This window comes from Pagrus major, chromosome 9 (assembly GCF_040436345.1).
Source record: "Pagrus major chromosome 9, Pma_NU_1.0".
Lineage (NCBI taxonomy): Eukaryota > Metazoa > Chordata > Actinopteri > Spariformes > Sparidae > Pagrus > Pagrus major.
In genome coordinates this window covers 14,713,051-14,726,198 of record NC_133223.1, presented here as the reverse complement: position 1 = coordinate 14,726,198, position 13,148 = coordinate 14,713,051, and the positions used below count along the sequence as shown (strand labels likewise).

The following is a 13,148-nucleotide window of genomic DNA, read 5'->3' as shown; positions in this document are numbered from 1 at the left end:
GCTTGCTCTCTGATCATCCTGGGACACGGAAAATACTGAGCACCCACATAATGGATGCATAATGACATCTAGTGGTAGAAAGCAGAATGGGAGCAGAAATTCCTTTTTGTGTCAAGTCTAGAAACCTGTGTGAGAGAGAGATACTATTTGTGGATTCATGATATTGGAAAAGAAAGGTGTGTATACTCTGCAGTTTAAATGCAAGTTATTTATATGATTTTCCAAAAAGTGTCCTTTTGTTTGATCAAATACGCAGGTTAACTGTATTCTGGAGGCTTTTGGTCATGCAAAGACTCGGAGGAACAACAACTCAAGCCGCTTTATCAAACTGTTGACCATTCAATACTGTGACAAGAGGAGGACTCTGCTCAGAGGTAACTTATATTTATATCAGTGAAGCACTCAATATAAACTGATAGTTACTAAGCTCTACTTTCAGTAGAGCACTTTTTCAGTGCTTTCAGTATTACTATGAGTATTGTTTTTAATTAACTTATATAAAATTTTTATATCTATATATGTATATTGTATTCTGAAACTTCTTTAGAATTCCACGCATATTTGTTTTTGATTGTTTAGCTATATAGAATATTTATTAATAGATAATTTGGTAAATATAGTATTTTTGACAGTCTGGATCACTAAGTTTATTATAATACTACAGAGAGCATTCAAACCATTCAAGCTTAACAATGACATTACTTTGTGAAATCAGGTACAGCAGTTACACACCAGCGGGGGGCAGTAAAAGCCCATAATTATGGTGCTGTACTATTACATTTTTACAGCTCTGCTCACCTTATTTTACCCCAGTTAATTTGATCACAGAGCAGTGGCCATTAAACCACAGATTGAATTTTCACTTTTTTCCACTATCATCAGCACTGTTGAAATGTAATTTACACACCTGTGATTGAAACATAAAACACATCTGATTTTAAAGCCCGTGTGTACGCCTACATGCTGGAGAAGTCTCGCCTGATCCACCTGCGTCCTCACCAGCACAGCTTCAGCATCTTCTACCTGATGGCTGAAGGCCTGTCGCCTGAGGAAAACAGCACACTTTACCTCAACAATGTCCTGGCCCATAGGTACGTGTGTGTCAGCTGCCATATGTATACTGCTTAATTTAAATTAATAGTTCATAAAATCACTGATGAAAATACAATACAATATGGGTGCAGGCCAGTCATAACTTCTTCACATGACCTGCACGATACTTAAAAGCTACAGAGCTCACAATTTACGGTTCAATCCGACACTGATAATATAATGCATTAATACATGATATCAACAACAATATCATCAACTTTCAACAACTGAACATCTGTGCATACACACTCTTGTGTAAGTCTGTGTGCGTCTACTCATGTGTGTTCTTAGTTGTAAAGTTACTCCTCAGCTGCTGTTATCCACTGTGTGATAACCACTGACCTGAATCGGTCTGTTTTGGAGCTTGAGAAGCACGCTAGCCCTTCTGGGAGCACACCAGCCCATTGTGTCTCCTTGTCTGTGTAAACCAGTCTGGCAAATTTAAAACCCTGTTTGCCCGTTCCCCTCGCTCCCAAACACTCTACTTAGTGTGACAGAAACCGTGCGTAAATCAACACAAAACTGCCTCATAAAACCTGTGGTTCTAGGTCTCTCTTATACAAAGATATGCACATAAATTCCTGTGGAGCGCATTGGGGACATGTTTGGAGCCAATGCACCTGTTGTCGTTAGGGGTGCAGTGGTTTTATCGGTTTGAAGGTATACCATGGTATGAAAACTGAAAGTTACCATACGGTCTACATTTGCTTATCAGCGGTAATGAAATCTACCATAATAAGTATATATTTTCAAAGTTCACAGGTCTGTCAGGACATAATAATTTGTGAAATTATAATGTGTTTGTTCAACCACAAAACCCTTCCATTTTCATCCCTTAAAGAGTAATTTTAACCGATAATAATAACAATTGTGTATTACAGTATACTGTGATACGGTCAAACCGTGATATTCTCTAAGATCGTTATTGTACCATGAAAACCTAATACCAGTGCAACCTGATTTGTCTTACACTAATCATGGGACTTATCTTTTCCTCTTTTTTGCGTTTATTTTGTTTTCTTGGTTGTCTGAAATGTTGGTCCACATGGCTCCATCCTTCTGTCCTTTCTCCAGGTATCTTGGTGGAGGCCTTCCAGGGGAGAACCCTCGAGTCGCTACAGCCTCTACCCAGAGCAGGGAACGCCTCGCAGCAGTTAAACAGGCGCTGCGAGCCCTGGGCTTCAACAAGCAGGTAATGATCTGCACTGCGTAGTTTCTGATTGGCTTGTTTATTCAAAGGCTACTGACAGCAAGTGTCATTTACAGTGATGATGTCACAGAACCTTAAATGGCCGCTTATGGAGCTGTGCGATATGAAGTATATATTGTATGACAATAGAAAAAACATCTATCGTCATATATTATGCTCTGTTGTTTAGCAAATCACGTTCTTTACACCAATAGTTTTTGTCTTTTTGTCGCTTTGCGTTCTTCAACATTGTATGGATTCAGGCAGAACATTTGCATGAAGGCAACACGAACATACATGGAGTGCATGTCTAACTAATAATTTGTAGAAATGTCCTAAATAAAAGGAGGAAAATAAACAAACATGAATAAGTGCCTAACCACTTATGAGCTCATTGATGAGATTTATTTTTGCTAGCTCTAGTCTTTAAGTGTCTCTCAGTCCAGAGCTGGGTCCTCCACAAAATGCAGCCCAAAAAAATGGGTCCTTCAAAGGGCTAAAGGCTCCAGACTGAGCCTTGACCTTGTCCACACTTTAACCTCAAGGCGAGCAAAACTGATGGATAATGTTCTGGGCTTTTGATTAATTTGCAAAGTAAAATATTTCAAATTATATTGACAGAATCTTGTCCCAGTAATACCTGGTAAATAATGTCATGGTCACAAATAATTTCCTAGCTTTACAAGCTGCAGAGGGTTGCTCATGCTCCATTAACCAATTGACCGTTGCGTAATGGATTGTAGGACACTGAGGGCTGCAGAGGACACACCAGTGTGTCCTTCCTATTCAGTCACAAGAAGCATTTGAAATGAGACAGGCGTCATCAGTCTCTTATGACATATTTGACCTAGATGTGTGAAAATCTTAGGATACTGAAGTGGGACTCATGTGTTTCAATTATCTATCTACAGACGATAATGAAATGTGTGACCAGATGCAAAAGCCAGCACTTTGATTTATGCATACTGCACGCATGTAGTGTTATTCAGTGTATGGTACAGTCCGTCCTGTGAACCACCCGCTGTGTTCCCAGCCCATTATCAGGTTCTATTCTTAGATTCCCAGTCAGCATCTGTCAGCAGTGAGTGACCACCATCTCACCTTTTAATCCAGCAGCAGTCAGTACACGCAGGCAAGGCCTTAGGGACAGAGGAATAGAGTAAAAGATAGTGGTATTATCACAGAGGACTGGTGTCCCCTGCATGAGAAGAAGAAGTGGGGGAGTAGGAGTGGAAGTGATAGACCACCCATAGGTCTCTGTCTAAGTCTAATCAGGGGATGACTCCCAGCCCAGACCCAAAGGTCAATCGTCATTAACACTCCCTATCGTTCCTTTTCTCTCTCTCGCTCTCTTTCTTCTCCTTCCTAAGCTGGGGGGAGTCTGACTGTGTATAGAGTGTCAGACAGAGACTAATGCTTGTGTTTATCTCCAAGATATCAGCTCCAATATCCTGCCTTGGGAGAGTGCACATGCAGGCATATTCACACACACGCAAACACACATAAGCACACACACACACCCTCAATCTCAAACATCCCCCTCTCAGAGATTCAGAGCAGTGGGTAAGGGGGTATTCCATTAAGTGTCCTCTACTCAAGGGCAGAGAGAAGGGGAGAGTAGGACAGAGGAGGAGAAGCGTGTGAATGAGGGGAGGAGGGTTGACGTGTTGTAGAAAAGCGCTTGATTTTTAAAAATGGTATTTATGCTATTTTTGTCTTTAAGTTTTGAATACATTGAAGGGTAAGGCTGGTATTCTGTACCGAGCCCAAAGCCCATCCATTTCTACAGAAGATGCCTGTCTTTAAAAAAATGATCATAAACATTAAGTTTAATTTTCTATAAAAGGTTAAATAATTTCCTGAAACAGCTGAGCACTTTTGGCAAAATGTGATTTGACCAGAGGTGGCTAGGGTATTTGTTGGGGACTATTTGGAGCTGGGGATTAATAAAGCAGGGTGGTTGTGTGTATTTTCGACACCAGGATCTACAAGGAAAAAACTTGGCGGAAGCTGCAATGATTAGTAGATTAAACGGAAAATAATTGCCAATCATTTTGATAATCATTTAATTGTTTCAGTCTTTTTTCAAGCCAAATGTCAAACATTTGCTGGTTCCAGCTTCTAATATGTAAGATTTGCAGCTTTTCTTTGTCATTTTTGATAATAAATGAAGAGTTTTTGGCTTTAGGACTGATGGTCGGACAAAAAGAAATCATTTGAACACAATTAATCACGAAAATAATCAGCAGATTAAACACAAATGAAAATAATTGTTAGTTGCAGCCCTACACTTGTCACAGTATAAACGTCTGGCTCATAGTGTTTTTGAACAGCCACTACTACTTGTACTACCTTACTACTAATTATCCTACCAACAAGTATTATGACGAAAGCCTGATTGATTCAGTACCTATTTGCCAAAGAATTGTAAAAAAAAAATGCTTCTTTTGTCCAGCAAATAGTCCAAACCTCAAAGACTCTTCATTTACTGACATAAATGACAAAGATCCTGATACATTTAAGAAGCTGTAACCATCATATGTTTTTCATTTTGCATGAAAAAAGACAATTCATCAATTATCAAAATGATAGGCAATTAACTTCCTTTCGATGGAGTTATCATTTCAGCTCCAGACACTTTTTTTTAATCACATTATGATGCCAAAATACACACAACTGTAACAAATCCTCAGCTCCAAATAGTCCCCAGCAATTACACTAGCTACTCCTGTTTTAATATTATTTACAAAAACCACAGTGGCAAGCTTTTTTAGGAATTGATTCATCCTTTTTTATCCATTAAACTCTTTGTTTATGATAGTTTCTGGTCTTTTCATGGGATTTGTTGGTAGTAAGGTAAATATAAAATATCACAAGTCCTGTTCTTTAAAAGAGATTGGATGTGATCAAAAGTTTGCTCAGCATTTCATGTAGTGCAAAAATAAATGTAAATCTGTGTTTTTGATTTTCTCTCTTTTCCACTTTCTCTTTAAGGAGGTCGACTCAGTGTTTATGCTACTATCCGCTGTGCTCCATATTGGGGACCTACGTTTTACTGCATTGACAGATGCCGATACAGCCTTTCCTTCTGACCTGCAGCTGCTGGAGAGAGGTCAGTGCCCCTGTTACATGACCTTGGTCACATGTGTGGAGGAGGTGAGGGGAGGAGGGGTGCATCTTGTTTACCTCGTCGTTATAGCTCCTCCTTTTCTCTCTCCCTTGGAGTTCTGCCTGGCAGCTTACCAATGGGAGCTAAAGGTCAGACAGTCACCTGTTTGGTGAGCTGCATTTTCTACCAAAACTTGGTGAGGAGAGGTCGCTCTTAGACTCACACTTCCTAGCTATTGTGGTCTGTGTTTTCTCTCCTTCTCTGTCTGACTCCCTCATTATGCAACCGCTCCATGTGCTCCTGTGACCCCTGACCATAGCAAGACGGTAAACAAATGACATCAGCACCTGAACGGGAAAGAGCCAGTCGTTGTCAGGGAGATGTGATGTCATGGCCAGCGATGTCAAAGAGATTCTGGGTCACTGTCACCTGTTTCTGCTGCTTGTTTATGAGTGCTGCTCAGAAATCCACTGATGACTAATTGCTGCCAGCTCCAGTGATCGATTATTAAATGGAAATGAGCTGTAGCGGAGCTCAGCTTGTTGTGCTGGCAGAGTGATATCATCATCACAGCAGGTTCTGGGATGTTGCTCATCAGCTAATTTTTAATGCGTTTAATTTGATGTTTTATCCTGTCACCATCATTTATCTGTCTGTCTCTTTCTCTCTGTCTTCCTCTGCAAAGTTTCTGGAATGTTGCAGGTGTGCTCCAGTGACTTAAGCACTGCCCTCACCTCAGATGTGCAGTACTTCAAAGGTATCTACTCACTAGCTTTTAGTAAAGTGAAGCAACTTACATGTAAACAAGCAATTGGAGAGTAAAATCAGTCCTACGTCTATCTTGGGATCGTAATGTCACCATAAAAAAAAAAAAACATTGGGAAAAATGGATTTTCTGTGAAGTCAAATAGCACCACATGTTATGTAGAGAGAATTATATTTGTTTTTTTTAACATAAACACATAAGTATCCCTTATTGTGACCAATATATCTGCAGAGTGACACATTTTATTAAGCCTGACAAAGCCAGAGTGCTACAATTAACTACAAATTTTACAACCAGGTCAAACTTGCTTCCTGTATTACTAGCTGTCTATTAAGTCAAGAACTAGAATATATTGTATGAGATCATATAATTCCCAAAATAGCTTAACATGAATTTTACTATGACACTAAATATATGAAGCCATCTTAATGGGTTAAACCTCACAAAATATTACGAGGATTGCTTAATTTTTTCTTAATTACTCATCTATTTTGACTTTTGACACGCAAACAATACAACAAATACAGATATGAAATTAGAAATACTAAAATAAAACTTTAAAATTAGATTTAGATTTTCTCAGGAAGAAGACAAGAAGATTATAGTTACTGCACTTTGCTATTGCACAACCTGTTTATATCTTTTTCAGGTAATACACAGACAGAGTGCTTTATTTGCATTTTGGGGTCATAGGTCAAATAATTGGTCATGATTTTTAAGACATGAAAATGAAAATACGTATTTAATGAGAAAATACCTTTCTACCTTTGTAGGGCAGCATGGTTAAAAAAAAAAACTTGCAGGTACAGAGGTATTTGTGATAAGCTAAAATCAGCTGATAATATCGGTCATGCGGATTATCATCCTTTTTGTTAGTAAGTATTAGTTGTTATTTATATACACATATATATATATATTTATATATATATGTATTTTTATATATATATACATATATATTTATTTATATATATATATATATATATGTATATATATATATATATATATATATATATACATATATATTGCAAAATGAAAAAACAGAAATCACCACAGAATAGCTTGAATAACTTAATAGAGTCTATGCACGTGATTTCAAAGTATGTTGCAACCATTGCGTGGCACAAAGACTATCTAGGTGTAACAATGTCTATATTTTAAGCACTGCAATCTTAACGTTCAGGTTGAATTTGCCTAACTTGACATCGCCCGTCCTGTGATGTCAGTATAGCAAATGCACACATTGCGATGTCGATGCTAAAACGATATATTGTGCAGCCCCATTTTGCATTCACTGGGACATAATGTCCCAGGGAAAATGGTTCCTTTAAAAGAAATATGAACATTTTTCAGTGTCATTACTAAAAACCTTTAAAAATCTGCCAACAAATACTGTACTATCACAATGCCAGAACTTATGTTGTCACGTCTTTCCTGTGTCAGGTGATGTGATCACTCGACGCCACACAGTGGAGATGTCAGAGCAGTACAGAGACCAGCTCGCGAAGGCCATCTATGGACGCCTTTTCAGCCATCTCGTCAACAGCAGCAATGACTACCTGCAGGGCCAGGATGACAGCATAGGGTGAGTGTGTGTTGATGTGTGTGTGTGTATGTGCACCTCAGGGCTTTTTCGTTATAAACCACCAGAAAAATTTCTTTGGAAGCCTGAGCTGTTGATAACTGTTATCACAAACACTTCTCATGTAATGTATCTGTCATCACACAGCAGCAGTTACTCACACAAGGCCTCAGAGTGACAACACTGATATTGTGACATAGTTAAGAGTTGAGGTTTGTAATAGTTTACAGTGCGTGACATACATGAAAAGGCATGTACACTGAAATGGAAAATACTGAACAACATTGGAGGACACACCAAAGGTTTATGTGGAGGTCTCACAACACACACAAAAACACTCTCTTAGGTGGAGGCCACGCTATCCTTGGTGATGTTGATGTTGTGAAGTCTTATCACAGTGATAACCAGATAACCCATCCTCTGGAATGTTTGTGTGCTTAGCCTTGTTTACACACCAACCACAGACTCTAATAAATCTGTCAACAGCACACGTCACGGCACACCCCCTTCAGATGTGCGTGTGACACACACACACACAGACATGATAACTCCTGTCAGAGTGAGGCAATATTGATCTTGGACTAAAAGTGGTGTCAAATAATGAATATGTTCTCCATCTGTTTATTTGTTTCAGTGATCCTTCCCTGGAAATTGGGATCTTGGACATTTTTGGCTTTGAAGAATTTCAAAGGAATGGATATGAGCAGGTGGGACAATGCTTACTTTTATCAGACAACAAATCTCAGTCAATTTGTGGACACACATGCACACACACACACACACACACACACACACCCGGGCAAAAAGAACCCCCAAAAACATCAATGTTGTGTTCCTTTTCCTCTCAAGCTGACAGATAATTTCCCCTAATTTAGTCAAATGCATTTATTACATTTCCTGATTTATCTGATCTTAATCAAATTGTTTAAATATTTGGGTCTGTCATCTATTTTAGCCTGGACATTTTAGTCTGTAATTGTAATGAATGAGGTGAGGTCTGTGGCTGACTGTGGCGTGATTTTCAGCTGTCCTCAGATGAACTGGCCACTGACAACAATGACTGCCTGTGTGTGAGATGTCAGAGTAATAAGCAGCTCCAAACCAGTGTGTCTGTTTGTTTGTGTGTGTGTGTGTTTTTTAGATGAAGAAATGTTAAGGTCTGTTTTAACGCTGCATTGTTCACATCGTTGAAGAAAAAGAACAGCAACCATGACAGTTACCTAAATTATTTCAAATGAAAGAAACTCTTGGTCAGTGTTATGGTCCTATAGTAGGCTCAACTTCCACTTACAGTCAGTATTCAGCAGTCTGGCTAAAAACATGAGTGAAACACTAACACAACAGTGGGAGCCTGAACATAGCACAAAAATAGCTCTTTCTTCTGAGAGAGGTTGCTTAATCCTCCATCCAACAAAGATCGCAGTGGTTGATGTAGCTCCTACATGTGACTACATTGCACTAAAGTAGCAGTTTTATTAAGCCAGAGGAAATAATGGCATTTTTTAATATACAGGAATAGATTTGTGAAATGTGGGAATTTAAAGGTGCACTATGTTGTTTTTAGGAAGAAATTTTAAGAGAAGAGAAAAATCTTCACTTTCTGATTTCTCATGGGTGAATAAACTGAAGAACAAACTGTCCTAAAAAGGACAAAACAATTTCATACTGTTTTACGTTGTTTATGTTAGCAGGATCCATCTCAGTAGCCATCATTCTAGTGTCAAACAGTGTTCTGGGGACCTTATTCTCCCCGAGGACGGCTTATTCATATGGAAGTATATCAAATAACTGTTTCTTAATTTATATTATTACTTTATTAATATTTGAATAACTAGGAATAGGAATAGGAATCTTGATTTTTTATTTTGTATAAATAAAAAAAATTATTATTTAACTTATTATTTAAGTTGTCCCCCCCACCCCTAGGGTTTTTATGCAACTGTTTGTGTGCTTAACCGTGTGCACTTTTGCATGCATTATGCACACGGATGGATCAGCATTTCTGCAATGCTTGGTTGTTTTGATTGTTTTCAGTATGTCAGCAGGTGTGAATACAATGCACCGTGTACAGAGTAGAACATGTGCAGCATTATACAGCTCACCTGTTATGGGCTGTAAATCTGCCATGTGCTCATCAAGCATGCACTGTTAATAGACTACCACGTAGTATGAGCAGCAGGGACCTGGCAGACAAGTCAGTATATCACAGTGTGTGTGTGTGTGTGTGAGGTGTCTTAGGGTGTAATTCATAGTGCTCAAGAGGCTAAGTGCTTATTCCTGTTACTCAGAGCTTATGTTCCCTCCCTGTGGAACTCCCAATCTCCTCCCAGCTTTTATTAAGTACAGTGTATTTGGATTTGCTTTTCCTGCATGTGTGTGACTGGTTTTTATGTGTGCGTGTGTGGCACTAAGATTTCAGTGGCCTTACTATTCCTCTGCATGATCTCTAATCCAAGCGGAAGCTAGGGATTGCGTGACCTTTCCTCCTTAGGTCACAGAGAGAGCAGAAGGGCCAGAAGGGAAGAGAGAGGAGGAGGCTAACAAAACGAAAAAAAAGAAAGAAAAAAAAAAACACCACTGTATCTCTGGTAGGCGGTGGCATTCCCCGCCTCTCTCCCTCAGACATCTTCCTCATTGTTACCACTGAGCTGCATATTAATTTCAGTTTTCTCAAATCGCACACATTACCCGCCACAGGAGAGAGAAGAGGAGGAGTGAGGATAAACAGGCACGATGATCTCTTACAGTAGATGTGGCACATCAGTGACAAACAAGCCCTTACACTCTGACATGTTTGTACACACACGCACACACATGCAGACACTTACACACCAGGCTCCACACACGCAGCATGATCAGAGTCATTAGTGCTCGTTAATTAGAGCTGTGTTGTCAAGGGTGTGTTGTACCTGCTCAGCACTTTGCTAATGAGCTAACTCAATCAACCACCTGCTGGGACTAAGCCTTTAATGTACTCGGCTAGGTTGTAGACAAACAAGGATGAAAGAAAAACAGGACCGCAGAACAGCACACCTCGAGATCAGCACTTCTCAATCAGCAGTCGGCGAGACAGAATGTGGGTCACAGCGCTGTTCTGACACAGTCACATGCCGGCGCCCAGAGAGAAAAACTCAACCCGGTTAATTTATGATTTTCACACTTCCAGCAAATGAACACTTCACTCTTCAGTGACTGGATAAATCTCTTATTAGCCCAATGCTAAGTGCTGCAGGGCTTTATTTGAGCAGTCAAATCTAGCTCAGTCTGCCATCAATATTCATGTTAGTACAAAACATGAAGTGCAAGTACAACAGATAGATACATTACATCCTAGGTTGAAAAGAAGGACACCTCACTCAAGTACAAGCGTGACAAATCTTTCCAAGACTACAACACTGTAAGACTTTTTTCATGTCCTGCTTTGTGACACATTTGGGTTCAGGAAAAGTTTAAACAGGCCTGATGCTCATGCTGCTGCTGCTGCAGTCTGCTGTCCTGTGTTGTTCCACTTCATACTCCACGTTCCTTCTCATTACATCAATGTGACAAGTCACACTTGAATCTACCCTCCAGTGTTGTACACACTTATGCCAGACAATCACATTTCAGTGACTCCTCTCTGTGCTGTGATTGGTTGACTGCTGGGTTAGGAAGAGTTCATGTGTCCCAGCAGGAACTCTTTATTCATATTATAGTGGCGGAGAAAAAGGCTGCACATCCATTTCTGATATATCATGCATGAGGTGTGCCTGTAAACAGTTCTCCTGAGTTCAGGGTCAGGTGTGTTATGCGAGTAGTCACTTCATTTAGGCACCATTGACTTCCCTGTTGGTGCCACGGCAACTTGTTTTAAGGCCATAATTGTGCATTTGTGTGTTTTAAAACAAACATACAGCGGCGTGTCTCTGAGGAGGAACTGCATGCCGTGTGCACCCAAGTGTATGTTTACATCTCGTTGAGTGTGTTGTGTGCATTCCAGCTGTGCGTAAACATGACCAATGAGCGGCTGAGGCAGTACGTCTCCGAGGTGCTTTTCCAGCAGGAGCAGGCTGAGTGTCTGCAGGAGGGCATCGCCATGGAGACCCCGCGCTCCCCCGCCAACCAGCCAGCCGTCCTGGACTTCTTTCTTCAGGTATTGTACATGACTGGTTTAGACCAGTACAGGCCAGTTTGGTGTCTCATGATCTAATTCAAGATTGCAACCTCACCTAGAGACTACAACAAAAGCTTTAAAGGTGCACTATGTAGTTTTGGGGGAAAATAATTAATCAGAAGAGAAAGATATTCATTGACTGATTTTTTTTTTTTTTTTATGCCTAAATGAACAAACTCTCTTTGTTTCATGACTGGATAAACTGAGTAAACAAACTGACCTTAAAGGACAACACAATTTCATACTGTTGTACTTTGTTTATATTTGGCCACTTATCTAGTCTCAAACAGAGAGCAGCTTGTTAATTCAGTTTGTATTATTACCTCTTTAATATTGTAAATGTTCAGGATACATTTTTTTTCAATATTGAATTTTATTTGAAAGTTAGACATCCAACAAAAATGTGACATGAGAGTTTTTGTGCCTCACACTGGATTATCACTGGTAGGACTGGTCACCCTGTGTTTACGATGCCATGCCGATGTCATGGCAATCCCTGCAATCTTTTGTTGCATGTTACTCTATCACCCCATGTTCCCTCTCTGTCCATACTGTCTCTATTTATAACAGCCAAAATGCCCCAAATATCTAAAAACAAATTAAAATGACTGAAGTTTTTTGATATCAGAGGACAGCTGTACCCTGGGGGATCAATAAACGTGTCATAAAGAAAATAATTTATTGCTATTATTATGAAGGTTGCTTTGTAACCATGAGTGACATAAATAACATGTGAGCATCTGTTTGTTCCTCTTCCAGAAGCCTCAGGGCCTGCTGTGTGTGTTAGATGAGGAGAGCCAGAGCCTGAGGCCGACAGAGCAGACCCTATACAAGAGGCTGTCAACGCAGCTGGACTCCAATCCGACTCATGGGCTCTCTCTCACAACCAAGGATGGCAACGGAAACCCCCCTCCAAAAGACCAGGGCCCAGCCTTCACTGTCTGCCACTATGCTGGACAGGTTTGTTTGTATTCCAGAAAACCACCGCCAAGGCCCAACAGTCCCATTTAATTCAATCAAGCCTAATTCAATATCAAACTCGATAGCCCTGTGTCACCCAAAAACAATTCTGAATCCGTCCCTTCATCCGAATCAGCACCAAATGTTCCATCCTACATCTAAGATTTCTGGAAATCCTTTCAGATGTTTTTGTGTTATCCTGCTCCCAAAGCAACCAACCAACAAACAAACCAACAGGGGTGAAAACATAAGCTCTTTGGTGGAAGTTGTCATTGTCGTAAAGACCTTAACTCTTCGATC

General features: G+C 39.9%; 1 protein-coding gene across 1 annotated transcript in view; it reads left to right on the top strand.

The window, feature by feature from the left end:
* The window catches only part of myo16 (myosin XVI), an 88,564-nt gene that overhangs the window by 40,658 nt on the left and 34,758 nt on the right, over positions 1-13,148 (top strand). Inside the window, exons 14-22 of the mRNA XM_073474383.1 lie at positions 257-374; positions 944-1,091; positions 2,167-2,284; positions 5,276-5,393; positions 6,076-6,147; positions 7,597-7,738; positions 8,370-8,442; positions 11,715-11,867; positions 12,648-12,848. Coding sequence (XP_073330484.1) covers positions 257-374; positions 944-1,091; positions 2,167-2,284; positions 5,276-5,393; positions 6,076-6,147; positions 7,597-7,738; positions 8,370-8,442; positions 11,715-11,867; positions 12,648-12,848 — 1,143 coding nt within the window. The remainder of the gene's footprint in view (positions 1-256; positions 375-943; positions 1,092-2,166; positions 2,285-5,275; positions 5,394-6,075; positions 6,148-7,596; positions 7,739-8,369; positions 8,443-11,714; positions 11,868-12,647; positions 12,849-13,148) is intronic.